The sequence below is a fragment of the Dipodomys ordii genome, unplaced genomic scaffold, assembly GCF_000151885.1.
Source record: "Dipodomys ordii isolate 6190 unplaced genomic scaffold, Dord_2.0 Scaffold25, whole genome shotgun sequence".
NCBI classification, from domain to species: domain Eukaryota; kingdom Metazoa; phylum Chordata; class Mammalia; order Rodentia; family Heteromyidae; genus Dipodomys; species Dipodomys ordii.
This window is the reverse complement of record NW_012267241.1, coordinates 19,531,350-19,558,245: the sequence shown is the minus strand read 5'-3', so window position 1 is coordinate 19,558,245 and position 26,896 is coordinate 19,531,350. Positions and strand designations below refer to the sequence as shown.

General features: G+C 35.3%; 1 protein-coding gene across 6 annotated transcripts in view; it reads left to right on the top strand.

The window, feature by feature from the left end:
- The window catches only part of Rbbp8 (retinoblastoma binding protein 8), a 73,791-nt gene that overhangs the window by 39,978 nt on the left and 6,917 nt on the right, over positions 1-26,896 (top strand). For all 6 annotated transcript variants that reach the window (XM_013014928.1, XM_013014926.1, XM_013014925.1 and 3 more), the window contains exons 7-16: positions 1,827-1,999; positions 7,310-7,414; positions 12,097-12,173; positions 13,934-14,046; positions 15,350-16,232; positions 16,314-16,437; positions 21,062-21,150; positions 22,283-22,397; positions 24,999-25,148; positions 26,001-26,070. In XM_013014928.1, coding sequence (XP_012870382.1) covers positions 1,827-1,999; positions 7,310-7,414; positions 12,097-12,173; positions 13,934-14,046; positions 15,350-16,232; positions 16,314-16,437; positions 21,062-21,150; positions 22,283-22,397; positions 24,999-25,148; positions 26,001-26,070 — 1,899 coding nt within the window. The remainder of the gene's footprint in view (positions 1-1,826; positions 2,000-7,309; positions 7,415-12,096; positions 12,174-13,933; positions 14,047-15,349; positions 16,233-16,313; positions 16,438-21,061; positions 21,151-22,282; positions 22,398-24,998; positions 25,149-26,000; positions 26,071-26,896) is intronic.

Below are 26,896 nucleotides of genomic sequence, written 5' to 3'. Positions count from 1 at the left end.
CAACTTCATGCAATCCCATTTGTCCAACTTTTCTTTGATTTGTTGTGTTTCCGGGTCTCTATTCAGAAAATTTCGGCCTGCACCAAGGAGACCTATCAAACCCAGGGCTTTATGCATGCTAGGCAAGCACGCTACCACTATGCCACATTCCCAGTCCTTTGTAATTTTTTTGTCCGTCGTGGGGCTTGAACTCAGGACCTCCTCTGAGCTCTACAGCTCAAGGCACTTGAGCCACAGTGCCACTTCCAGTTTTCTCATGGTTAATTGGAGATAAGAGTCTTGTAGACTTTCCTGCTTGGGTAGCTTTGAACTGGGATCCTCAGGTCTCAGCCTCCTGAGTACCTAGGATTACAGGAATGGGCCACCAGTACCTGGCTTTTGTTCTCTTTTTTTGTGATATAGAATCAATTTATTTTTATGACTTAATCGTGTTTCAGATTGAATTTTTATTACTAGTAGAAAACAAGCTATAATATGATTAATTGAAGTTAAGTCAGGTAGATTTCACACTTCATTCATTTGTAAGGCTTTCTCATATGACTAAAGCTTACTGTGCTTTTCCAAAATAAGAGTAGAACTATAGGAACTGTTTAGAAATTAGATAGTAAGTTTTTTACACATGAAGGTTGCTAAAACAAATATTAATGAATTATATATTTTTTAAATGGTAGAAAAGTAAATTTTAAATATTATACCATATAAGTTTGTGAAGTGATGATTCTTTTTTTTTTTTTTTTTGGGGTCCGGTCGTGGGGCCTGAACTCTGGGCCTGGGCGCTGTCCCTCAGCTCTTCAGCCCAGGGCTAACGCTCTACTGCTTGAGCCACAGCGCCACTTCCGGCTTTTTTTCTTTTTGCTTATGTGGTGCTGAGGAATCGAACCCAGGACCTCAGGCATGCAAGGCAAGCGCTCTACCACTGAGCCACCTTCCCAGCCCCTAAGTGATGATTCTTTTGATGGGTTTGTTACTTAGTTTTATTTAGTCATGCCACAATGTATAAACATGCCGAACTTTCATTTTACTTCAAAAATATATACAATTATTATTTGCTAATTAAAAATACATTTTTTGGTCAAAGTAGTTTGTTTACATGTATTAAAATAATAAAACATTGAAATCATCTTAAGAAGCAGAAAGGGAGTTAGGGAGAGTGATAAAAGGGATGTGAATGATTGAAATGCATTGGGAATGTCATAGGGAGCCTTCTTATGCAACTAATGTATGTGAATGGAAGAAAATGAAATTTAAAAATGTAAACTATATTATTGCTTTCAATATTTTTCCTCACTGTAGTATGTACAATTATACACCACAAGTAATGTTAATATTACCTAGGAAATTAAAGTATAAGTTTATGTTAGGAAACATTAATCCTTGCTTCTACTGACTTTTTAGAAATCTCTGCCCATATAGTTTATAAAATTCTCATGTACTTTTGTTTGAAATATTATGTATTGATATTAGTATTATAGAACTAGCTTGGTCATGTAAAGACTAAATGGGTAGCAGACTGATAAAAACTGGTTGACCGAAAAGGGTTAATAATATTTGACATGGAAAAATTAACATAGCTTTACTGAATAATCACAGTTCAGTCCAAACTCAGTGTTTCAGTTATCACGGGTCCTGAATTGGCAAGAACATAGGCTTAGGAGAGCTAGGATTTACTTTTTAGTGGATTTGGTGCCATCAACTAAAATGAATATGCAACACCTACTACATGCCTCATCTTACAGACATGCTAATCACATCTTTCTACTTGTGTTCTGTAGTTCCATATCATATAATTGTTGAATTCATTTCTCTCAATTGTCGTTTTCTTCTAGGAATGATCAGCAACATCAAGCAGCTGAGCTTGATGGTGAAGAAAATATTATTCCAGATTCACCAATAACAGCCTTTTCATTTTCTGGCATTAACCGGCTACGAAGAAAGGAGAATCTCCATGTTCGATATGTAGAAGAAACACATACTAAATCGGAGCACTGTGGTACAAATGGTAAAGATTAGAGTTGTATTTTAATTAACTGACTTTGTAAAAAATTATTCATCTGTCGTTACACTATCTAGTGAAATGAAGATGGTCATTGTTCAGGTAACCTATGGCACCCATGTGAGTTTAACTAACATTAGTAAAAGCATTGTCTACCTGTATTTTATATATATATATATATATATATATATATGTTTCACATCTGAATATGTATTTTATAAATAATTATTTTTGTGTTTTTTTGTTTTTTAAAATATTTTTATTATTTTTAAGTAGTTGTACAAAGGATTTGCCATTCAACAAAGCAGTTTATGAATGTAGTGCATCTTGATCAAAGTCACACCTTTCAACATTCTCATCAGCCCCACAACCTACCCCTTCCCTCACTTTTCTTAATGTTCTAGGATATGTATTGATTTTTTTGCCATTTAGCAAAGCAATTTATGTGTACAATGCATCTTGATTTGCGCTATCCCTTCAGCATTTTTACCTCCCTTCAACCTACCCCTTCCCTTATTTTTCTTAATTTTGAGATATATATAATGAATTCTTGGTTGCATTACCTCCCCTTCCCACTTTATTCATCTACCTCTCTTCCCTTTTTCCCAGTCCCTCCAACCCTTGCAAGAACTCATTTTCCTGGTATTTGCTTTGTTGGGCTTTGACTCAGACTTTCTAAAGAATTATACTATATTAGTCTATTATACTTCAGTCATTGTGTTTGTTTGCATAACACATTGCTGAATCATGGGTGGATCATTGGAGAGATGAGAGAAATTTAAACATTTCTGAAAATAATAATGAACACACAAAATACCAGTTCCTTGGGGACACAGTCAAGGAAAATTTATAGGTTTTTACATGAACAAATTAGAGAAATCTCAAATCAGCACTAATGATACACCTCAAGTTCCTAGAAAAACAGCAACAAGATAAACCCCAAACCAGTATATGGAAAGAAATAATTCAAACTAAATTAAATAAATGAATTAGAGACTAAATTTTTTTTGAAGAATCAGCAAAACACAAAGTTGATTTATTTGTTTGTTTGTTTGTTTGTTTTTCTTTCTGCTGGTCATGGGACCTGAGCTCTGGGCCTGGGTGCTGTCCCTCAGCTCTTCAGCTTAAGGCTAGCGCTCTACCACTTGAGCCACAGTGCCACTTCCAGCTTTTTCATTAAAAGTTGATTTATTTAAAAAAATTAACAAAATGGACAGGTCCTTAGCAAACCTGACTGAAAGAAGAAGAGAAACCACCCAAATAATTTTTTTTTTTTGTTTTTGCAGCAAAGTTTGACTAGCTCAGGCTGTCCTGGAACTCAGACTATAAAGCCTAGGTTGACCTCAAACTCCCAATCACCCTGACTTCACTCTTGAGCATTTTTGCTGAAGGCTAGCCACTTGAGCTAAGCTCTGTTTTCAGCTTTTTGGTGGTTAATTGGACATAAAAATCTCACCTCTTTCCTGGCTTTAAACCATAATCCTCCAATCCCTACCTCCTGAGTAGCTATGATTCCTGGTATGAGTCACTAGTGCCCAGCCATTGTTATTATATTTAATACTGAACAGGCATGTTAGATAGCTGTTAAGATACTGCGATTATAAGTTTAAAATTTGTAGAGTTAGGTTAAGAAAGGTTAAAAACTCACTTAGGGTCACTGTCCAGTAGAGAATTGAGCAAGAATTCAAGTATCTTGTTGATTCAAAATTTTTGTAAGGTTTTCTAAACTGCTTGCTCTACAGGTAATCCTGCCATCGAAGCTCTATGTGTATGAATGTGTGCATATGCATATGTGCACATACCGACAGGAGCTTAAATCAGGGACTGGGTACTGTCTCTTAGCTTTTCTTGCTAAAGGCTTGTGCTGTGTCACTTGAGCCACAGCTCCAACTCCAACTTTTTGGTAGTTAATTAGAGTTAACAGTCTCCTGCCCACATGATCCTCAGGTCTCAGCTTCTTGGTTAGCTAGGATTATAGGTATGAGCCATCAGCACCTGTCTGCAGCTGTCTTTAACTGGCTATGTTTATAATTTTAGGCAATTTGTGCTAATAGAGAAATGAGTTATAATATATATTCTTTCTAAATTATCAGTGGACACATTTCTAATTCAAACCCAGATTACTATTCCTGCTAAATGTTTTGAAACTACTTTTCTATTCAGCTCTGAAATTTATCATGTGACATGATCCAGTGATTATTTCTTTCAATGTTAATACAAAGTAAATGGCAAAGACTTTGAAACAAGGAAAGCATTTGGGAGAAGAAGGTTTGAGAAATATTTGTATAATGGAAGTATATTATTGATAGCAGCTATGCTCTTCAAAAACAAGTATATTTTTATTCTTTTTTATTATTGTAAAGATACAGTACAGACGGATTATAGTTACATGAGTAAGGTAATGAGTATATTTCCTATCATAGTGTCTTATACATCTCATTTTACAATGGGTCAACCCGTATCTTTATTTCAGCATTTTGTCATTTCCCTTCCCCTTTCCAAATTAGAAAAATGTATAAACAAGATGCAGGGCACCAGAATAGGGGTTATACCATGGGGGAAGAACATACAAAAGAAACAAAAAAAATCACACAGTACATTATAAGTACATTAAAAACAACAGCAAGAAAGATAAAACCTCTTGTGTCCCTAACTTGGGGTTTATTTCGCTTAGCATCAGGTTGTATGGTCATATGTACATAGCTTTTGGCCTTTTCTGTTTGTCCTAGACATATACTAGTTATTGCAAATAAAGGTATCATGGGACCCATGTTTCTTTGGGCCTGGCTTACTTCACTTAATGTATTTTTTTTCCTAGTTTTTCCATTTCCTAAGAAATGGGGCGGTGTTATTCCATTGTGTGTGTATACCATATTTTCTTGATCCATTCATCTACTGAGGGGCATCTGGGTTGGTTCCATATCTTAGCTATGGTAAATGATGTTGCAGTAAATGTACTTATACTGGTAGCTTTAGTATGTCCTTGTTTGTGATCGTTGGTAAATGCCCAAAAGTAGGGTTGCTGGGTCATAGGGGAGCTCTATGTGTAGCCTTATTTATTTATTTATTTATTTATTTTTGTTGGTCGTGGGGCCTGGGTGCTATTCCTGAGCTCTTCAGCTCAAGGCTAGTGCTCTACCACTTGAGCCACAGTGCCATTTCCAGACTTTTCTGTTTATGTGATGCTGAGGAATCAAACCCAGAGCCTCATGCATGCAAGGCAAGACTCTACTGCTGAGCCATCTTCCCAGCCCCTCTATGTGTAGTCTTTTTTTTAATAAGTTTTTTATTGTGAAAATACTGTACAGAGGGGTTACAGTTATATAAACAAGGTAAAGAGTACATTTCTTACCAAGCATTGTTGCTTCCTCCTCTGTTTTTCCCCTATCATCCCTTCCCTCCCACTACAACTATACTTCCTCCTCCCCAGCCCCCACCTAAATTGTAAAGTTCACTTTTCAACATAGTGCCTTGTACATCACATTGTTGCAATGGATCAACCTGTATCCCCATTTAAACAAATTGTTTTTTCCCTTCCCCTTCCCAAATTACCAACATCAAATATAGTGAAAACAGGTTATACCGTGGGGGAGGGACATATCAATCAACAAAAAAAAATCACATGGTACCTTATAAATATATTAGAAACAATAGCAAGCAAGAAAAAAACCACTTGTGTCCCTATCTTGGGGTTCATTTTGCTTAACTTCATCTTATCTGATCATATGTATATAGCTTCTGACCTTTTCTACTTGTCCCAGACATATACTAGTTATTTCAAATAAGGGAAACCATGGGATCTATGTTTCTTTGAACTTGGCTTACTTCACTTAATATAATTTTTTCCAAGTCTGTACATTTCCTAACAAATGGGGCAATGTTATTCTTTCTGATAGAGGCATAGAATTCCAACACACACACACACACACACACACACACACACACCACATTTTTAATGTTATTCTTTCTGATAGAGGCATAGAATTCCATCACACACACACACCACATTTTCTTGATCCATTCATCTACTGGGAGCCATCTGGGTTGGTTCTATATCTTAGCTATGGTAAATAATGCCGCAATAAACATAGTTGTGCTGGTAGCTTTAGTATGGTCTTGTTTGTGATCATTTGGGTAAATGCCCAAAAGTGGGATTGCTGAGTCAGAGGGGAGCTCTATGTGAAGTCTTTTGAGGAATCTCCATACTGCTTTCCAAAGTGGTTGAACAAGTTATACTCCCACCAACAATGCAGTAGGTCTCCCTTCAGGCCACATCCCCTCCAGCATCTGTTGTTATTAGATTTCTTGATTATAGCCATTCTAACTGGGGTGAGATGGAATCTCGTTATTGTTTTGATTTGCATTTCTTTTATGGCTAGAGAAGATCTTTAGTCTTTGAAATTGGAAAATTGGCTGTTTTTTTTTTTACCACTTTTTTTATATGAATATGCATCACCATCTAGTGGAAATCTAAAGAACTGTTTAAAAAATCCTATGCCTAATTAGGAGATTATGGATCATGAATGAACATTAAAAACAGGCCTGTTAGCCTGCTGTCAGATGAATCATGAATCATTATAGATAGTCATCTATAAATCTATGAATATGAATATCCAGAATTCAAAACACAGTAGTTTCTTGTTTTTGTTTTTAATTAGAAAAGTCTTCCTTTTGATTGTAGCATAAAGTTTCTCATTTATTTCTTCATTTTATGAAAGCAGCATACTAGCATTTAAAAACTTAGTTTTTGTCTTGTTCTGATCTTTTTTTTTTTAACTTTGAAATTTAGGTTTCAAGGCCACTGTAACTTGAACCAGGAAATTATATTAAAATAAATTTTAACTGTTAAGTTTTATTTTCTAAATACATTCTTTACTTCAAAATTTGTAGCACTTTTTAGTATTATTTTCAAGTTTTAATTAGAAGTAAAGCTCTCTTTTACTTTGTCCAGTAATTCTTTGAATTAAATCCTAAACAATGGAAATATTTCTGATAAAATAAGTTTTATAGTTTCCTTCCATAAAATAAAGATTTTAAAAGATTGTGGAAATGTATAATACAGTATATATTTTAAATAAATCTGTTAATTTCTAATAGATACCCAAGGCAACTTAGTCCAGAAGATATTTGGCCTCGTGCTATTTTTGCCCACTGCATAACTTGTAGCTTTACAATGAAACTAAAGAAGCTTCTTACAATATGAGAATTATTTCAGCAAACATATTTGTAATACATAGAAAGACAAGTTTATATTGTCTTATCAGAATATTTTGACATTTTGGAGTATTATATAATTTCTCATTTTTTTCCTCTCAGATTTAAGAAAAGTTTCTAAGGCTTCAACTCATTTACAACATAACTCTAAGGAAAATGAAATTCTAGTTGCTGACAGTTGTGATCAAAATCATTCTCCACCAACTAGTAAGTAAGATACTGAAATTATAAGTTTGTGTGTGTGTTATGAGTATACATACATATGAGATTATATATACTTATATATATGAGATTATAAGATTATAATTTGAAGGCATTAGTAGAAGAGTGACCAATAGAATTAACCAATATTTTAAATATATTTTTGGTATGATTTTGTTTAGAAACTAGTTGTTTGGAAGATTTTTCTTATAAATAATGTTATCCTAAATATTAATTCATGTTAATATCCATTAAAATATAAATTGCTAGTAATTTAGGTAAGGAAGGCTTTACTGTGGTTTTTTTCATTAAACAAATATTCAATTATCCAGCTATACTCTAGGCACTGAACAAAATAAAGTCCTTGCCCCTATGGAGCTCATAATGTAGCTGAAAGAGAAAGAAAATGAATATATGCAGACAGAGACAAGGGCTGTGAAGACAAATGAAACATAGTGAGAGGGTTATGAAAACTTACACTCAAAAAGTGACACTTGATCAGAGAGTAAAGGAAGCATGTGGATATTGGGGAGAAAACATAACAAATAAGGAAAGTGTCACTTGATTTGTTTGTGGGACATTAAGGAAGCCTCGATGACTAAAGCAGAGTGAGTGAAAGAGACAGGGTGCTCTAGGCATCTGCTGATGGTTTTGCCATCTGCTGAGATGGACGAGACTCTAAGGTTTACAGAGGCAGGGTTGGGGAAGATAAAAATTCAGGAGTTTGTGTTTGAGAATTTTCTATCTGAGGGTGGCGAATGTGGCTTAGTGGTAAAGTGCTCCTAGAATGCATGAAGCCCTGGGTTCAATTCCTCTGTACCACATAAACAAAAAGCCAGAAGTGGTGCTGTGGCTCAAGTGGTAGAGTTCTAGCCTTGAGCAAAAGAAACTCAGGGACAGTGCCCAGGCCCTGAGTTCAAGCCCCAGGCCTGGCAAGAGAGAGAGAAAGAGAGAGAGAGAGGCGGGGGGGGGGCAGCGATTTTGGGTGAGCATCACGGAGGTGAATTCAAGTTTAGGGAAGTTTAAAATGAAGATACATGTGGAAATTGTCACCATAATATCCAAAACCATGATACTGAATGAGATTACCCACCAAGTCAGCATTGAGGAGAGTTCAAGTCCTAAGGTCTGGGGAACTTGTTATATAAAGCAATGGTTTTCAGCTCTTCTCATCATGATTCCTTCCCCTTCCCAGGAGCCTTTCCCACTATTCTTTCCCCCTAATCATTCCCCTCATGGAAATTTAGTACTGCAGATATACCATATATGTACTTGTATAGTGAATGTATTATTTCCACTTTATACATAAAAAGTTAAGACTTTCTTGCCCCCTGAAAGGCCTTTTAAAACCCCATTTTGGACATAATATTGCATCTGTTCATGTTGTGTGTTGGAGGTATAAAAATGAGGAAAAACCAACAAAATTATCAAAAAAAGCTGCTAGTGAGATAGGAGAACTAAAAGTGATGTAAGTCATGCACTTAGAGAAGGAGAAAGTGGTTGAGTATGTTAAACAGTGCTTAACAGGTCAAATAAGATGAAAACTTAGAATTGTCCTTTGAATTTGGTTGGCATATTGATCACTGAATGGTAAACAAGTCATGATTACTTTTTTTTTTGTCGGTTGTGGGGCCTGAACGCCAGGTCTGGGCGCTGTTCCTTTAAAGTATAAAAGTGCTTAACCAAGAGAAGCTAGAGCCAAAGAGCATAAGAAATGTATAAATATATATGTACATATGTATATATGTATATAACCATATATACACATACATACATATGGGTTTTCCAGGGTGTTTTATGGTAAAGAGAAGGCAAAAAATGGGGTAATAACTAGCAAACAAGTCAAGAATAGGTTTTGATTTTTTTTTCAAGATGGGTTATTATAACATGTTCAGCACATTTTTAGCCTGTTGAAATAAGCAAAGAGAAACATTATTATGCTGGAAGAAGAGGTAACAATTTACTAAAACCTTAAAAAGATGAGAGGAGGTGGGATCCAGAACCCAGTCAGAAGCATTAGCCAGTGTTAAAACTTACTCATGTTACATTAGTACAAGACTGATACTCTGGAAGCTATAGATTAGCTAATATAAGCTAATTAATATGTATGTCTGGTATAGGAGAATTTATGTGGGTATATAGGCAGATTTCTCAATACATAGTACTGGGAACACAACTCAAGTTATCAGATCCTTGCTGTTCAGTGAACTAGAGCTGAAGTCCATTTCCTCTGCTTCTACAAACTCAGACCTTTGCATATGCTGGGCAAGTGTTCTACCACTTAGCCATCTCCTCAGCCTGTCCTTCTATATTTTATATTTAGCTTCTCTGCTGGTCTTTTCAACATATATATATATATATATATATATATATATATATATATATTATCCTCCATCAAAAAAGAATAGCTCCAATTTTCTTCATTGCCTCCGCTTCCTTCAAAGTTGAAGAAGTGGTCACTCTCTACTTTCTTAATTTGCAGTCACTCCAGTCCACTATAATATTGACTCTACTCTCCCAACTCCAGCCTACCCTTCTATTTTTTGGTTGGTTATGGGGCTTGAATTCTGGGCCTGGGTGCTGTCCCTGAACTCTTCAGCTCAAGGCTGGTGCTCTACCACTTAGAGCCACAGCACCACTTCCCATCTTCTGGTGGTTAATTGGAGTTAAGAGTCTCACGGACTTTCCTGCCCCGGCTGGCTTTGAACTGCTATCCTCAGATCTCAGCCTCCTGAGTAGCTAGGAGTGAGCCACGGGCGCCCAGCCAGCCTAACCTTATTAACAGAAAGACAAAAGGATACAAGGGAAGAGAGGTAGGGGAGAGAAGGACAAGAAGAGCTTGGAAAAGAACACATTTGTACACACTTTCTCATTCATTGCCCTAGCTGCTGGTAACAGTACTTGGTCCAGAGCCTGTTCTTGTCTTGTTTTGTCTTTCTGGAGGGTTCTCACCTAGAATCAGTACTCTACTACTGCCCATGTCCCACGTCTATAACTCTGTCCAAGACTTTGCCCTGGATTTGAAACGAATGTATCTATTTGCTGTTGAGTATCTCTTCCTAGGTAGCTTTCATCTTCAATAAGTCCCAAATAGAGACTGTCTTGTCATACTTATAACTTAAATCTTGTATTTATGATCTTATTGAATGACATTATACTTACCTCTTTTTGTATCCTAGACCTAGAATCTCATTTTTTGTTTCTAAGTATCCTGTGTCTTAATGATTCCACCTCCTACATGTCTGTTCTACATATTCTTACATTACCACCTCCCTCCCTGCACTGCTCTAGTTTTAATTATTCACATCTCATATATATTCTAGGGTTTGGGGGAATGGTTCAAGTGACAAAGAGAGGGTCTGCCTCAAGTAAAGTCTCTGAGTTCAAACCCCAGTATGACAAAAAAAATAGAAAAAAGTTTTAATAATTCTAATTTCACTTCCTTCTGTTAGTGATTACTTCTTGCCTATGGGCCAACATAACCAAAATTACTTTTTTTACCCAAGCATTGTATCTGTCCTCCATTTAAAACTTAGCTGCTGGGCGCTGGTGGCTCACGCCTGTAATCCTAGCTACTCAGGAGGCTGAGATCTGAGGATCACGGTTCAAAGCCATCCCGGGCAGGAAACTCCATGAGACTCTTATCTCCAATAAACCACTAGAAAACCAGAAGTGACGCTGTGAGCTTTGAGCTGAAGAGCTGAGGGGCAGCGCCCAGGCCCAGAGTTCAAGCTCCAGGACAGGCCAAAAAACAAAACAAAACTCTTAGCTGTCTCTTCATTGTCCACTGGGGAAATTCTAAGATTCTTAACATATCTGATTCCTACCTGACATATCTGAGCTCATGTCTTACTATTGTCTGTGATTTGATTTTCTCAGTTAAACCATATGTAGTTCTCTAAATAAGTAAGTGTGTTTTGTATACCTGAACCTTTCAACATACCTAGTTCTGTGTCCAGTCTGGTTAAACTGCCATATTCTACTTGCTCTTAAGGATTAGCATTGATATCACTTTATGTAGTTTGTCTTTCAAAGGCAGATATAGTCCTGTTTAAATCACTCCATTTATGTATGTTTTTCATATTCTATTTCAAATTTTCTTCTTTCCCTTTGAACTGTAGTTCATGAGCTTCTTGAGAACAAGTAATTTGTCTTTTCATCTAGTGCTTATTAGCACAGTGCCTGAAGCATGGGCACTCCAGAAATATCTATTAAGTTCTAGAAGCTATATGGCAAAACTTTATGAAATACTTGCTATATAAATCTGTTAGTTAAAACTTGAAAATGATGGTGCTAAAATCCTCTCCTACAAATATTATATATGTGGTTTAATGTTCATTTGTACCTCAGATTATAATAACTCCATTATAAATCTATTTTATGGTTTTGTTTCCAATGTCAACAAGAAAAATCTATTGCATTCAACTTACTTAGAAAAAAATTAGAAGGGGGCTGGGAAGGTGGCTCAGTGGTAGAGCACTTGCCTTGTATGCATGAGGCCTGGGTTCGATTCCTCAGCACCACATAAGCAAAAAGAAAAAAAATTAGAAAAGTTAGATGAAAAAGCTTAGCAAGTATGGATGTTAATACCAAAAAGTGGATCTTTTGAACAGAATTTTAAAATTTGTCCTAGTAGTTGTTGGCCTTTCCTTTGTAATTATAACATAATTGGGTTTCTTTTTCCGTAGAAACACGAGGAATGAACAATTTTAATTTAGCTACAGTTGTTGCTGAAACACTTGGGCTTAGTGTTCGAGAAGAATCTGTAAGTAAATTATTTTTTATGATTAACATAGATTAATTGATGTCTGTTTAGGTCTTTCTTAGAGAATTGGGCAACACAAGAATTACTTTATCCAAAGACAAAAAGTCTAGGATAAAATTAATGTGTTAAAAAGGCTTACTTTTATTATCCAATCCAAACAGTCCCCCAAAATGTAGAATTATTTAGGTTACTGTGTCATAGACTGAGTCAAAATTTGGGGGAGTAATGTTAACAAAGAGAACGAATCAATTCTTGTTCATGCCCCCTTTCTCATTTCTTCTTTACCTTCATTCTGTCTAAGAGAAGACCCAAACCTTTAAATTTGTTTCATTATATATTGAGTCTTTCTGACATACTTTAAACCTGGTTTTACTTGGAAGAGACTGAATTCTTGGAACTACCAAGCACTCCCACTCTAGTTAGGCCTTATTCTTAGGAATTGGATCAAAGATTGACTTAATTTTTGTTTTTTCAGTACTTTCTTATATCAAGCATGTTTGCATTATCATTTTGTTTTGTTTTATTTTGAAATTTGTGCCAGTCCTGGGGCTTGAACTCAAGTCCTAAGCACTGTTCCTGAGCTTTTGTGCTCAAGTGTGGTACTCTACCATTTGGGCCACAGCTTCACGTCTGGCTTTTTGTTGGTTAATTGGAGATAAGAGTCTCATGGACTTTCCTGTCCAGGCTGGCCTTGGACCAAGATTTTCATATCTCAGCTTCTTGAATAGCTAGGATTATATGCATGAGCTACTGTAGCCAGCTACTTTTTTCCTAATTGATATCTAGAAAAATCTGAAATTTTCAATATCTTTATTATTATCTAAATGTTTATTATCTTCAAAGTATCCTTTATTTTTGTTAATAAATGTAAATGTGCTCTTATATAGTTGTCTTGCTATTGAATTTCTGGAAATTGACTTAATTTATCATTACATTTGGATTTTTGTTCTTTTTTTTACTCTGTTCTCAAATGATAATGAGCTTTAAGTGGGTTCTAATAATTTCTAATTTCCTCCTGCCCATAAACCTGGCAAGTCAATAGTTTAGACTTCAAATATATTAAAGGAGCTGATATCTAGACTCACTGCTCCAATTGTGATCCTCAGCATCAATGTCACTTTTGCCTTTGTTCAGAGGTATAGAATCTCAGACCTACTGAACTTGCATTTTTATATGATTACTAGTTGTCTTGCATAAACATTAAATTTTGAGATGTGCTTCTTTCTTGAGGATCTGTTTAAATTTATATCTTCTTCCTTTCCTCTTAACATGTTTGGGGGTTGGTATTTTATAAGCCAATAGTAAAATTTACTTACATAGATGATTTACTTACATAGATATTGATAGTCTTCTCTCTTTAAACTTAACATAGTTTTAAATTTTTTGATTAAATTCTCATAACAAAATCCATTTAAAACAATTCAGAGGTATTTTGTACAGTCACAGTATTCTGTACTTACCACCTCTGTCAAGTTGCAGAGCACTTTTATTCCTCAGAAGACTCCATTAAATATTTCAGTCTCCATTCCCTCCTGTGAAGCCCCTTGCAGTTACTGACCTGCTTTCTGTCTCTATGGCTTTGCCTATTCTGGAAAATTCATATAAATGAAATCATATATGATATATCTGTCTTTTAAATCTGGCTTCTTTCACTTAGTGTATTTTTCAGATTCATCTACATTGTACAATTTATCAGTTCTTTATTCCTTTTAAAGGGCTGAATAATATTATTTGTGTGTGTTTCATATTTACTATTGAAGGAACCACAAGGTCCTGTGAACCATCTTGGTGATGAGTTCTACCACTGTCTGGCAGAAGATCACAAGAAACAGACCTTTGAGGAATGTATGAGGAATAGTAAAGATAATTCAAGGTAATTTGGGGGCACATGGTGACAATTTAAAAACTCTTCATGAAATTCTATTCTACTTAAATCATTTAAGTAAACTCCTCTCCTCCAACACATAGTTTATTCTTGTCTACAATTATTTTAAAAATTGTTTCTTCCGTTTATGACAAATTGAGAGCTTTGTGCATTACACCAAGAAAGTAAGTGTTTATCCTTTTTGTAAACCATTTATCAGTACTTAAGAGCTCCATCCTTGTTATTGTACCCCTTCAAAGACCCAACCCCCCTCTGCGTGTGTATTTTCAAATACTGGATGTTTTACAAAATATGTTTGTAAGTGTGAGTGAGCTTCTAAAATTGTGCTGCGTCTCAGTTCTTACTAATGTCAGAACAAATATTAACTAATAATGCCAGTATTGATAGAGAATTTTGCTTACTTGGGTTTTAGATATCTATATTACATTTAATCTGTTGTCATAGTAGCCCATTAAATAGATTTTATTACCCTTCCATTTTTTAAAAACAATTGAAACAAATACCTCTCCAGGGAGGTTAAGTGTCTTGTTTTAAGATAATGTAGCTATCAAGTACCAGATCAGAGTTGTTACTAAGTTAACATCTTCAAATTTAAAGATAATGTTTTTTCTAAGCCTGTCTCCTTTGTTCAGTTCTATAGTATAAGAATTTTGTTTTTTGGTGGGGTATTTGAGGGGCTAAGATCTGACAACTGAAGTTTTAAGCTACCTAGGGCAGGAAAGTTTTTGAGACTCCAATTAATAGTGAAAAGCCAGAAGTAAAGATGTGCCTCAGGTGGTAGAGAGCCAGCCTTGAGTTAATGAAAAAACTAAGCAAGAGCATGAGGCACTGAGCTTAAGCTCCAGTACCAGAAAAAAAAAAGTAAAAAATTGTTTCTTGGAATTATTTATAAGATTTCATAAGACTGGGTCCTCAATAGAATTTATTAAATTTTTATATGTTATTTTAATTAGGACAAATTATGACAGTGTACACCTGTAGTCTTAGCTACCACTTGAGTCAAGGAGTTCAAGACCAGCCTAAACAGCATAATGAAACCCTATCTTTAAAAAACCAACATACACAGATGAAGGGATATGTTTCATTTATCATTTCCCTCTTTTTTTTCTGCCGAATGAGAGGGCTATATACAGCTATACTATATCTTACTCTACTTTGACTTGGCATCTGCCTTTAATATGTAGATAAAACCTTACTATTCTCTATCAAGGAAGTTTTTCTTATTATGTTTATCTTTTAATTTTTGTCAAATTTCTTTATTAGGAAAAGTTTATTATCTTTATCTACTTAGATTTTCAGATTCTACTTCAAAGACTCCTACCCAAGAAGAATTGAGTCCTCGGGTGTCATCTCCTGTTTTTGGAGCTACCTCTAATTTGAAAAGTAATTTGAGCTTGAATACAAGTTTGTCCCCTTCTCTTTTAGAAACTGTGAAAAAAAGCCTGAAAGCATCTCCCTTTGGCAACATTTCTATTTCTAGATCAGAGAAAGTTAGGTCAAAATCTGAAGATAGTACCCTTTCCACACATCATGGTCTTGGGTCTGAAGTGAACAAGATCATTAGCCAGTCATCATCTAATAAACAAATACTTAAAAATATAAGTGAATCCATAGATGAACAGGATAATACTGAGCACATTAAAGAAACCATTACTGATAAACATTTAATGTCTTTGAAATCATTGGGAAGTAGAACATCTAAAAGGAAGAAGACTGAGGAAGAAAATGAACATGAAATAAACTGTCCTCAAGCCTCTTTTGATAAAGAAAATGCTTATCCTTTTCCAATGGATAGTCAATTTTCCATGAATGGGGACCACATGATGGATAAACCTCTGGATCTGTCTGATCGATGTTCAGCTATTCAGCGTCAAGAGAAAAGCCAAGGAAGTGAGATTTCTAAAAACAAATTTAAACAAGTGACTATTTATGAAGCTTTGAAGCCTATTTCAAAGGGCTCTTCCTCAAGCCGTAGGACCTTGAATGGAAGCTGCATGTTAACCAAAGATTCCCCAGAAGAGCTCTGTTTACAGGAATGTACTATCCAGTCTTTGAGTAAATCTTCTCCAGACCATAAAATACCATTACAAATAAAAGAAGAAAATCCTGTCTTCAAAATCCCTCTGTGTCCACGTGAAAGTTTGGAGACAGAGAATCTTTTTGATGACATGAAGGTTTGTTTTAACTATTCAAAACTTTGTATTAAAATTATTGTTTGTCATTTTATCTAGATGCTAACAAACATTTCTATTTAGGATGCTCGTTCTCATGACTCAAAAATGAAAAACAGGTCAGCCCATGGAGGATGTGAACTTGCATCAGTTCTACAGCTAAATCCCTGTAGACTTGCTAAAATGAACACTCTGCAAAACAACCAAGGTATGTACATTCTAAGCAGGAATTCTACTTTTCAATGGGTTTAAATTAGATCTTTCTGGAGGCTGGGAAGGTGGCTCAGTGGTAGAGCGCTTGCCTTGCATGCATGAAGCCCTGGGTTCGATTCCTCAGCTGGAAGTGGTGCTGTGGCTCAAGTGGTAGAGCGCTAGCCTGGAGCTGAAGAGCTGAGGGACAGTGCCCAGGCCCAGAGTTCAGGCCCATGACCTGGAAAAAAAAAGATTAAAAAAAATTAGATCTTTCTTACAATCTTTGAGTAGATTAAATTGCTTCAAGGGAGGAATCTCATTTGTTCTTGAATATTTCTGTGTTTATCAATTCCCATTAGCTTCATTTTACTTATGATGTTTCTGATCTTGTGCTTTTTGCAAAAATGAATTGAAATATTTGATACCTACTTTTGTAGGTCACATTGTACAAAAAATTACTTAGTTATTTCTTATACAAAAGCTTTCAAAATTGTAAAATACGCTCGGGAACTGATGGCAAACACCTATAGTCTTAACTGGAATTTGAGGATTGCAGTTCTAAACCAGGCCAGGCAAGAAAGTCTATGAGACTCTTATCTCCAATTAACCACCAAAAAGCTGTAAGTAGAGCTATGGTTCAAGTGATAGAGCTCTAACCTTAGCCAAAAAAAACTCAGGGACAATACCCAGGCCCTAGTACTAGTACACAAAAAAATTAAAGTTAAAATACAGAATTGAAAAGAAATAAAAAATGAAAACTTTTACTATCCAAATTTTGTTCCTTACCCGATAGATAACCTGTCCTTTCTCTTTGCATTAATATGTTTATCAGTAAACATATACATTTATATACATATATATACACATTTATATACAATATACATTTTTAAATTTCTTATTTGAAAGCACCATTTGTCCTAATACATATATTAATAATTCTGTAATTCTAATGTGTTTTAAGAAAGTCCTCTTTTTTTTTTCTTTTTTTTTTTTTTTGTTGTTTGTGAGCCTTGAACTCTGGGCTTGGGCATTGTCTCTCAGCTCTTTGGCTCAAGGCAAGCAAGCATTCTACCACTTGAGCCACAGTGCCATTTACAGTTTCTGTTGGTTTATTGGAGTTAAGAGTCTCACGGACTTTTCTGCCCAGGCTAGCTTTAAACCGCTTTGCTCAGATCTCAAACTCCTGAGTAGCTAGGTGCCTGGCAATAAAGTCCTTTTTTTCAGCCACTAAACATTTCTATTGTAAGATTTTTAATGTAGGATTCATATGTAGGATTTTTAATTTTTCATTAGCAAGTTATTCCCTCATTCTAGGTTATTTTTTCTTTGTTCCTGAAGCCAGTTCTTCAGTTATTCTTTTAGTGAATTTCTGTTTGAAAACAATTTTCACTTTTATTTCTACAGATTTTTTTTTAGTTTTTCTTATTTTTTTTCATGATTCTGCTGGTAACTATAATGTACTTATTTAATCTTTCACAGACTACTTGGAGTTAATATTATATATGTTCTTCAGTAACACTCAATGCAGTTACCTGGGATCATATTTACATATAGCACACTGAAAATCCAAGTTACAATTTTATTTTTATTTTTTTGTATGTTTTTATTGTAAAAAAATACTGTACAAGGTTGTAAATACTGCGAAGTTGTAAAGTTCATTTTCAGCATAGGGGCTTGTACATCTCATTATTACAATAGGTCATCCTGTATCCTTATTTCAGCATTTTGTTATTTCCCTTCCCCTCCCAAATTAGAAAAGTGTATATACAAGATACAGGACACCAGAATCAAATACAGTGACATCAGGGGTTGTACCATGGGGGAAGAATACACAAAGAAACAAACAAAAAAAATCACATAGCACAGTATAAGTACATTAAAAAGAACAGCAATAAAGATAAAATCTCTTGTTCCCTACCTTGGGGTTCATTTCACTTCATCAGGTTATATGGTAATATGAACATAGCTTTTGACCTCTTCTGCTTGTCTTATACATATACTAGTTATAGCAGATAAGGGAAACCATGGGACCTATGTTTCTTGGAGTCTGGCTTGCTTCACTTTAATATAAATTTTTCCAAGTCTTTCTATTTCCTAAGAAATGGGGCAGTGTCATTCTTTCTGATGGAGGCATACAATTCCATTGAGTATATATCACATTTTCTTGATCCGTTCATCTACTGAGGGGCATCTAGGTTAGTTCCATATCTTAGCTATGGTAAATAATGCTGCGATAAACATAGTTGTGCTGGTAGCTTTAGTATAGCCTTGTTTTGATCATTTGGGTAAATGCCCAAAAGTGGGATTGCTGGGTCTTTTGAGGAACCTCCATACTGCTTTCCAAAGTGGTTGAACAAGTTTACATTTCCATCTACAATGCAGTAGTGTTCCCTTTTGGCCACATCCCCTCCAACATCTGTTGTTATTAGATTTCTTGATTATAGCCATTCTAAATGGGGTGAGGTAGAATCTCAATGTTTTGATTTGCATTTCTTTTATGGCTAGAGAAGTTGAACATTTTTTCATGTGTCTGTTGACCATTCTTATTTGCTCTTCAGAGAAGTTTCTCTTTTAAGTCTTTAGTCCATTTATTAATTAGGGAGTTGTTTCTTTGAGGATTTGTTGTTGGGGGGATTTAAGTTTTTTAGTTCTAAATATATTTTAAATATGAGACCCTTGTCCATTGTATGGCTAGTGAAGATCTTTTCTCAATCCATGGCTTTCTGTTGATCTTGCTAGCTATGTCCTTTGCCATGCAGAAGCTCTACAGTTACATGTAATCCCATTTGTCCAACCTTTCTTTGATTTGTTGTGTTTCTGGGTCTTTATTAAGAAAATTTCAGCCTATTCCAAGGAGCCCAAGAGTCTCTCCTATTTTTTTTCTGTAATGTTTTCAGGGTGTCTGCTTTGACTTTGAGGTCTTTGATCCATTTGGAATTGATTCTGGTGTAGGGTGATATATAAGGATCTAGCTTTAGTTTTCTACAGGTGTTTAACCAATTTTTCTAGCACCATTTACTGAAGAGGCTGTCTTTCTTCCATTCTATTTTTTTTTTGCATTCTTATCAAAGATTAGGTGCCTATAGCTATGTCTGTGGGCTCATTTCTGGGTCTTCAGTTCTGTTCCATTGATCCTCAGGTCTGTTCTTGTGCCAGTACAAAGCTGTTTTGATTAGTATGGCTTGTAGTAGACTTTGAAATTTGGTATTGATATTCCTCCAGCACTGTTCTTTCTGCTAATGATTATTTTTGCTACTTGGGGTCTTTTATTGTTCCATACAATTTTAACTTGTTAAAAACCTCTTTTTTGGTGGTTCTGGGGTTTAAAGTTGGGGACTCCTACACTATCACTAAGCCATGCCTCCAGCCTTAAAATTTTATTTATTGAAATACAAATCACATACCATCAAAAGCACTCATTAAAGTGTCTGCTTTTGTGGTCAGAAGGCTATGCGTAGTTGTATAACTGTCTCTGCACACTCCCATCATCCTCTTTTCCACCCTCCCCAGTTCTAGGTTCCACAACTATTCTAGCTTTAAATGGAATTAGTCAGTGTGTGTTCCTGAAACTTACTGCTTCCACCTGGAATAATTTTATCAATTTTGTAGACTAAAGTGATCTCATTCTATTTTGTTGCTGAATGCCATTTCATTGTATATCATGTTTTATTTATCTTTTCATCAGTGAATAAAAATTGAAGTTTCTTATGCCTTTTACAAAATGCTGCTATGAACTTCTTTTTGGCTATGGACATTTGTATACAAGTTTTTGTATAGATGTGTGGATTTGTAGGGGGTGATTATACATCATAGAATCACTGATAAGTTTCTGGCATACAGTACAGTATGAAACAGTTGTTGCACGCTAACATTTTTTACCTATCTTTTTTGATTCTAGCTATCTTTAATGGGAGTGGAATAGTTATCTCACTGTTTTCCATTTTCCTCATGGCTAACTAATCATGTTGAGCATATTTTTATATGATATTGTTATTTGAACTATATTCAGTTCCTTTAAGTTGGAATATTTATTTATTTATTTAGGTCATGGGGCCTGAACTCTGGGCCTGGGTGCTGTTCCTCAGCTCTTCAGCTCAAGGCTAGCGCTCTACCACTTGAGCCACAGCGCCATTTCTGGCTTTTTTCTTTTTGCTTATGTGATGCTGAGGAATCAAACCCAGGGCTTCAGGCATGCAAGGCAAGTGCTCTACCACTGAGCCACCTTCCCAGCCACCTTCCCTTGTTTGCTTTTGTTGGTGATGGGGCTTGAACTCTGGGCCTGGACCGTGTCCCTCAGCTCTTCAGCTCAAGGCAAACTCTCTACCACTTGTGCCACAGCACTACTTCCTGTTTTCTGGTGGTTAATTGGAGATAAGAGTCTCACGGACTTTGCTGCCTGGGCTGGCTTTGAACCAAGATTCTTAGATCTCAGCCTCCTGAATAGCTAGGATTACAGGCTTGAGCCACAGGTGCCAAGCTTCAAGTTGTTTTTTTTTTAAATCCAGGGTATAAGTCCTTCACTAAAAATGTGATTTGTAAAACATTTTATACCATTCTGATTCTGTGGGTCTCCTAATGTCTTAAAAGTGATGAAAATTTTCAAAAATCAGCTTTCAATCTGCATTTTTTTCTTATCTAAGATGTATCCTTTGAAAATATCCAGTGGAGTGTAGACCCTGGAGTGGACCTCTCTCAGTATGAAATGGATATTTCTGTAATAGATACAAAGGTAAGGAAAATATAGAACTAATGTGTTTTGGTCCATGTTCTGGTGAGTTTTTAGCTTCTCTGTGACCTTGTGATAGTCAGATACATCCTAAACCTAAATTGTTTATTCAGAAAACACAGAATAAAAAAATGCCTGTTCTTCCTAACTTTATGTTATTCTTGAAAGAGCAGTAGTATTCTGACTGTAAGGGCCTTTCCAAAAAAATTAATCCAGTTTTTTTAATAGTAAAATCCTATTTGCATAATTTAAATTTGTTTTAATCAAAATGATCCATCATATATGTCTTTTTGCTTTTTGTTTGATCCAGTTGTGGGGGCTGAATTCTGGGCCTGGGCACTGTCCTTCAGTTCTTCAGCTCAAGGCTAGTGCTCTACCACTTGAGCCACAGAGCCACTTCCGGCTTTTTCTGCTTATGTGGTGCTGAGGAATCGAACCCAGGGCCTCATGCATGCAAGGCAAGCACTCTACAACTGAGCCATCTTCCTATCCCCCCCACCTTTTTTTTTTTGAGACCAGATGTTGCTGTGTTACCCAAGGCTTTCCCCAAACTCAGAATACTTCCTCAGCCGTCCAAGTGCTCAGATAATAGATGTGTCTCTGGCTCCATTATACATCTTGATTTACTTGAATGTACTATCAAGAAAAATTATCACTTTTTCTCCCATTGGTTTAAGTACTTTATTTTAAATTAGTACATATAGTGGAAGTACTTCTTTTCCTGTGTTTAGATTCTATGTAGTCTGGAAAATTCTCTTCACTTGGTGGCACATTAATAATAACATATTTAATAGTTGCTACAATAGTATATATATCCATCAAGAAAATCAAATTTCATTATTAAAATTTTTCTTAGTGTACATTGATGTTCATTACTATGAGATAGATTAGAATAGAAGGTAGGAAAATGGTTCAGCAGCAAATGAGTCTTCTTTTCCTACGCTTGTATATTGAAGCTAAAGTGTTTCACAAGCAATAAAACATGTCTCTGTTCTAAAGATACAAAAATATTTAATACTTTAAAATAGTAAAAATTGACATTATGTACATTTTCCCAAAACTTTTAGTAAAAACTAAATTACAAGGCCATAAAAGAATAATACAAATATTCTGGATTTTTAAACTATTTACTCAGGATGGCAGTCAGTCAAGATTAGGAGGAGAGACAGTAGACATGGACTGTACATTGGTGAGTGACACCATGCTTTTGAAATCGAAGAAGCAAGAACAAAAAGGAGAAAAAAGTCCAAGTAAGATTCTTTTTTTGTTTTGTTTTAACTTTAGTTATGTGGAATCACATATGTAATGATACCATTATACTGATGGGCATAATGACTTCTTCACAAACCAAGTTTCTTCCTGTCCTCTTAAGTTAATGCTCCTTTTTAGAAAAGCTTAGTCTCAGAATTTTAGAAAAGAAATCTAGTCAAAATAATTTTATTGCAGAAATTCACATGGTTTCTACATGTCAGTACACTATAGCCAGCACCCAGTTTTGTACATAAAGGTTTAGCAGTATATAGCCTCATTTGTTTCAAGTGTTGCCTGTGGTTGCTTGCTTTATACAAAGTAGTTAGTACAGAGACCATTTGTCCTAATAAGCCTAAAATACTTACTGTCTGGTCTTTTAAGAAAAAAGTTTGCTTACCCCAAGTTTAGAGAGTCTGTCAGTCTTTCTGTCTCTCTCTTTCTCTTTCTAGTATTGGTTTGAATTTAGACAGTTATTTCATAGTGTAAAAGGATATCTTAAGATTCTGATGTTAAAATTAGGATTTTTCTAAAGAATTTGATGAGGAAAGAAACAATTCTACTGAGAAATATAGATTTGCAAATTATTATTAAGAATGATGTGTATATTATGAATTAATCTACCATAATCTGCCTCTACAAAGGAGAAGATTCAGTCGAATCAGGTTCTGTACACCTCTGAATAAGAAACTTAACTTTGCCTAAAAACTTGATTTTCCAAAAGATGTGTGAACAATGGAGGGAACTAGGAACATTCCTAGTTATATGGGCATGTGAAATGAGAGTAATTAGGCTGCAAATGGGCATTTATCACCCTATGTATGGAAGTCAAGGCCTGCTACAAAGGGATGCAAAATGATTTGCTAGATGGAGAAGGATTTGCTAGAAGTAATTATCTCTAAGAAACTCAGAAGATTCTGGCTAGATGTGGTTTGTTTTTTTTCCCCATCTTCTGCTGCTCTGCTTTCTTTTTCATTTATGGTGTGTGTTTGGAAATGTTTTTATTCGTTTTGTTTTTTGTTTTTTCAGTCATGGGGCCTGAACTCGGCCTGGGTGCTGTCCCTCAGCTCTTCAGCTCAAGGCTAGCGCTCTGCCACTTGAGCCACAACGCCTCTTCCGGCTTTTTTCTTTTTGCTTATGTGGTGCTAAGGAATTGAACCCAGGGCCTCAAGCATGCAAGGCAAGCACTCTACCACTGAGCCACCTTCCCAGCCTCTGTTTTTATTCTTTAAAAATTATCTTTTGTTGTATAGCTAGGTAACCATTCAACTTGTCAGTTTATAAGTACAATATATTTTGATCGATATCACCCCTGATTTTCTATAGCCTTACAGACTCAAGGACATAAATGAAACATGTAGTCTTACACAGTTCCTTTTGAATAGACCTCTGCCTTATATTAGCACATAGAATTGCCTAAAAATGAAATTACTACTATTACCTTAATATTAGACTTAATAGGTGCTGTGAGAGAAAGGTTAAAAGAGATACAGTCTCTTCAAGCTTTTCACAGGCAGAAGTCAGACCAACAAAAAATTAGTAATAGTAAGTCAGCAACTTAGCATCTAGAAATTTTAACACCTATAGAGTATGTGGAAATGTTTGCATACTGTCTGATCTATAAAAGTTAGATTTTATTTACAAATTTATCCCTATGCAAAACTAATAAAGGCATAATTATTCAGTGAAAGTCAAGAAAAAATTCTGTACTTGCAAGTATTTTAGAAACTGGGGATGATATGTAAACGGATCAAAAGTATCTGTCTCATGGAACTTACATTTTAGTGGAGGAGGAAGAATCAAATTTATAGTATGATAAATGATGGTAAATCCAAGAGGAAGATAAGCAGACTAAAAGTAATAGAGCATTGTGGATTAGTAGCTGTGCTAATTATTTTATACTGGATAGTCTGGCCTATCAAATATAATACACAAGTGAATCTGTTTCTGTTTTTCTTAAACTTTGGTGTTTTAAAGGTGTTGATCATCTCAACCAATAAAACGCTGGATATAGTAATGTGCAATTGTATTATCCCCAGTTATCCCAGGGGAAGTGAAAAGATAGTATTACAGTCCTAGTATACACCTAGGCAGGAAGTGAGAAACTTTCTCAAAAATAACCCATGAAAAAGAGAGCTAAAAGTGGTAAGGCTTAGTAGTGGAGCACCTTACCTAATTAGTAAGCAGAAGGCCCTGAGTTCAAACCCCAAAACTGTATCTTCCCCCTATTACATTATTTTGTAATAACTACTACAGATTTCATTTTGTTTCATAAAAAGCAAAAAAGTGCTGGGTACCAGTGGCTCACTCCTGTAATCCTAGCTACTCAGAAGGCTGAGATCTGAGGATAGCAATTTGAAGCCATCTGGGGCAAACACTTGCTAGGCAAGCACTTTCCCACTAAGCCATATTCCCAGCCCCTATGAGACTCTTTATCCAATAAACTACTCAGAAAAAGCCAGAAGTGATACTGTGGCACAAAGTGGTAGAGCACTAGCATTGAGGCTCAAGGACAGTGCCCAGGCCCTGAATTCAAGCCCCAGGATTAAAAAAAAAAGGCAAAAAAGTTTGCTTGTTCTAAGCCAATGTTTTTTTTCACACAGATGGAGAAAGGAATATGAATGATAGCTTGGATGATATGTTCAATAGGACCACACATGAAGAGTATGAATCCTGTTTGACAGATAGCTGTCCCCAAACAGCTGCAGGACATGAAGAGAAGGAATTGGTAGCGGCCTCCAAGAAACCAAACAGTAAAGCTGCTTCTCTTTAATTATGGCTTCTTTCTTAAACTGAATTCACTAAGCTAAGTTATCAAGCTAATTAACAGAATTGATAAGATAACAAGATTTCTTGTTTCAATTACTTTTTAAATTTTTGAAACAATTTCAGATTGATGGAAGAGTTTCAAAAAGCAGTTCAAAGGGTTCTCCTGTATTATTTACTTACCTCCCCTTTATGAAACACTTTAGTCACCTCCCTTTCATATCCAGTCTAATACCTGGCAATAAGACTATATCCAAAATGTATTTTTATATCACTTTTCCATCTCTGCAGCTGTGACCACCCTAGTCCTTTTCGCTTTGGTTATTTTTTAATTAAGGTCTCAATGTTTTTCCAAGCCAGCCTGAATTGTGATGCTGGCAATCTGTACTTCCCAAGTAGCCAGGATTGCAGATATGATCTACAATATCCTGCCCAACAGTATTCTTTAATCTTTTAATTTTCTAGTTATAATCTACCTTAAAGACATATTTTCAGATTCAATGAATAGATAAATAGAACATACTAAAAGCTCTTTTTTTTTCTTGCCAAGTCTTAACAGATGGATAGTTCTTTTAAAATAAAAAAATTTTCTGAGATATAACTTGTAGTAATATAGTAACTGAAATAAGACAGTCAGGATCCTTTTTTTTACTGAAATGAAAAACAAAGTAGTAATAATAAATTTAAATGAGTTGCTTGTGGGCCTAGAAGATAAAATTCAATAAATAGGTAAGTTTTGGTGTATGTCAGGTTTTTACCCACCTCCCCCAGCAAACTAATTGTTACTTACTAAATTCTTTGGTAACTTTGTGATAAGTTTGTTTTGTTTATGGTTTTAGCACATGGAGATAAACAAGATAAGGTCAAACAGAAAGCTTTTGTGGAGCCATATTTTAAAGACACTGAAAGGTAAGTAAGTCTTGATTGATAGCAACAAAGTCTTTGGAACTACAACAGAGTTGTCTTTTGTCAGTGTATCTATTAAATTGCTACTTTGTTTAAACTAGTGGAGTTATAATCCCTGCATTTGGGAGGACAAGGCAGAATTAGCACAAGTTCAAGGCCAGCCTAGGCAAAACAGTGATTTTGAAGTCAACCTGGGCTGTAGAGTATGACTCTCATCTCAAAAAATAGAATTATTTACTTAGGATTATAACCAAAAAATGAACACAGAAATAAAAATAACCAATTTTACATATAAGAACATTTTTACCAGCTACAAGACGCTCAGTAACCTTTTTAGGTGATGCTTCATTTGACATCTACTATGAATGACAATCTAATAATAAGTTTCCTGCTTTATTGTAGTATACTTCAGAAATAGAGTAGATTAATATTCAGAAAAAAGGGTATAGCCAATATATGTTCTAGAAAAACTTAGAATTTCACAATTCTGAAAAATATATATATGACTACGACAATGTATTTTGTCTGTTCTTGGTTTCCCTTTCTAAAGTACATATACTGCTTTAGAGTTGAGGGTTCTTGAGGTAAAATACAAATAACCTTTATATAACCTATACCTGGAAGCAGCAATTAAAATTTCTTGAAGAAAAGTGCTTACTTAACTAAAGGAGCATGAAATTCATGTTACCACAAAGTCATTTAAAAAATCAGTTTTTTTTGTTTTTTTTTTTTTGTTTTTTTTTTGGGTCAGGTCGTGGGACCTGAACTCTGGGCCTGGGCGCTGTCCCTCAGCTCTTCAGCTCAAGGCTAGCACTCTACCACTTGAGCC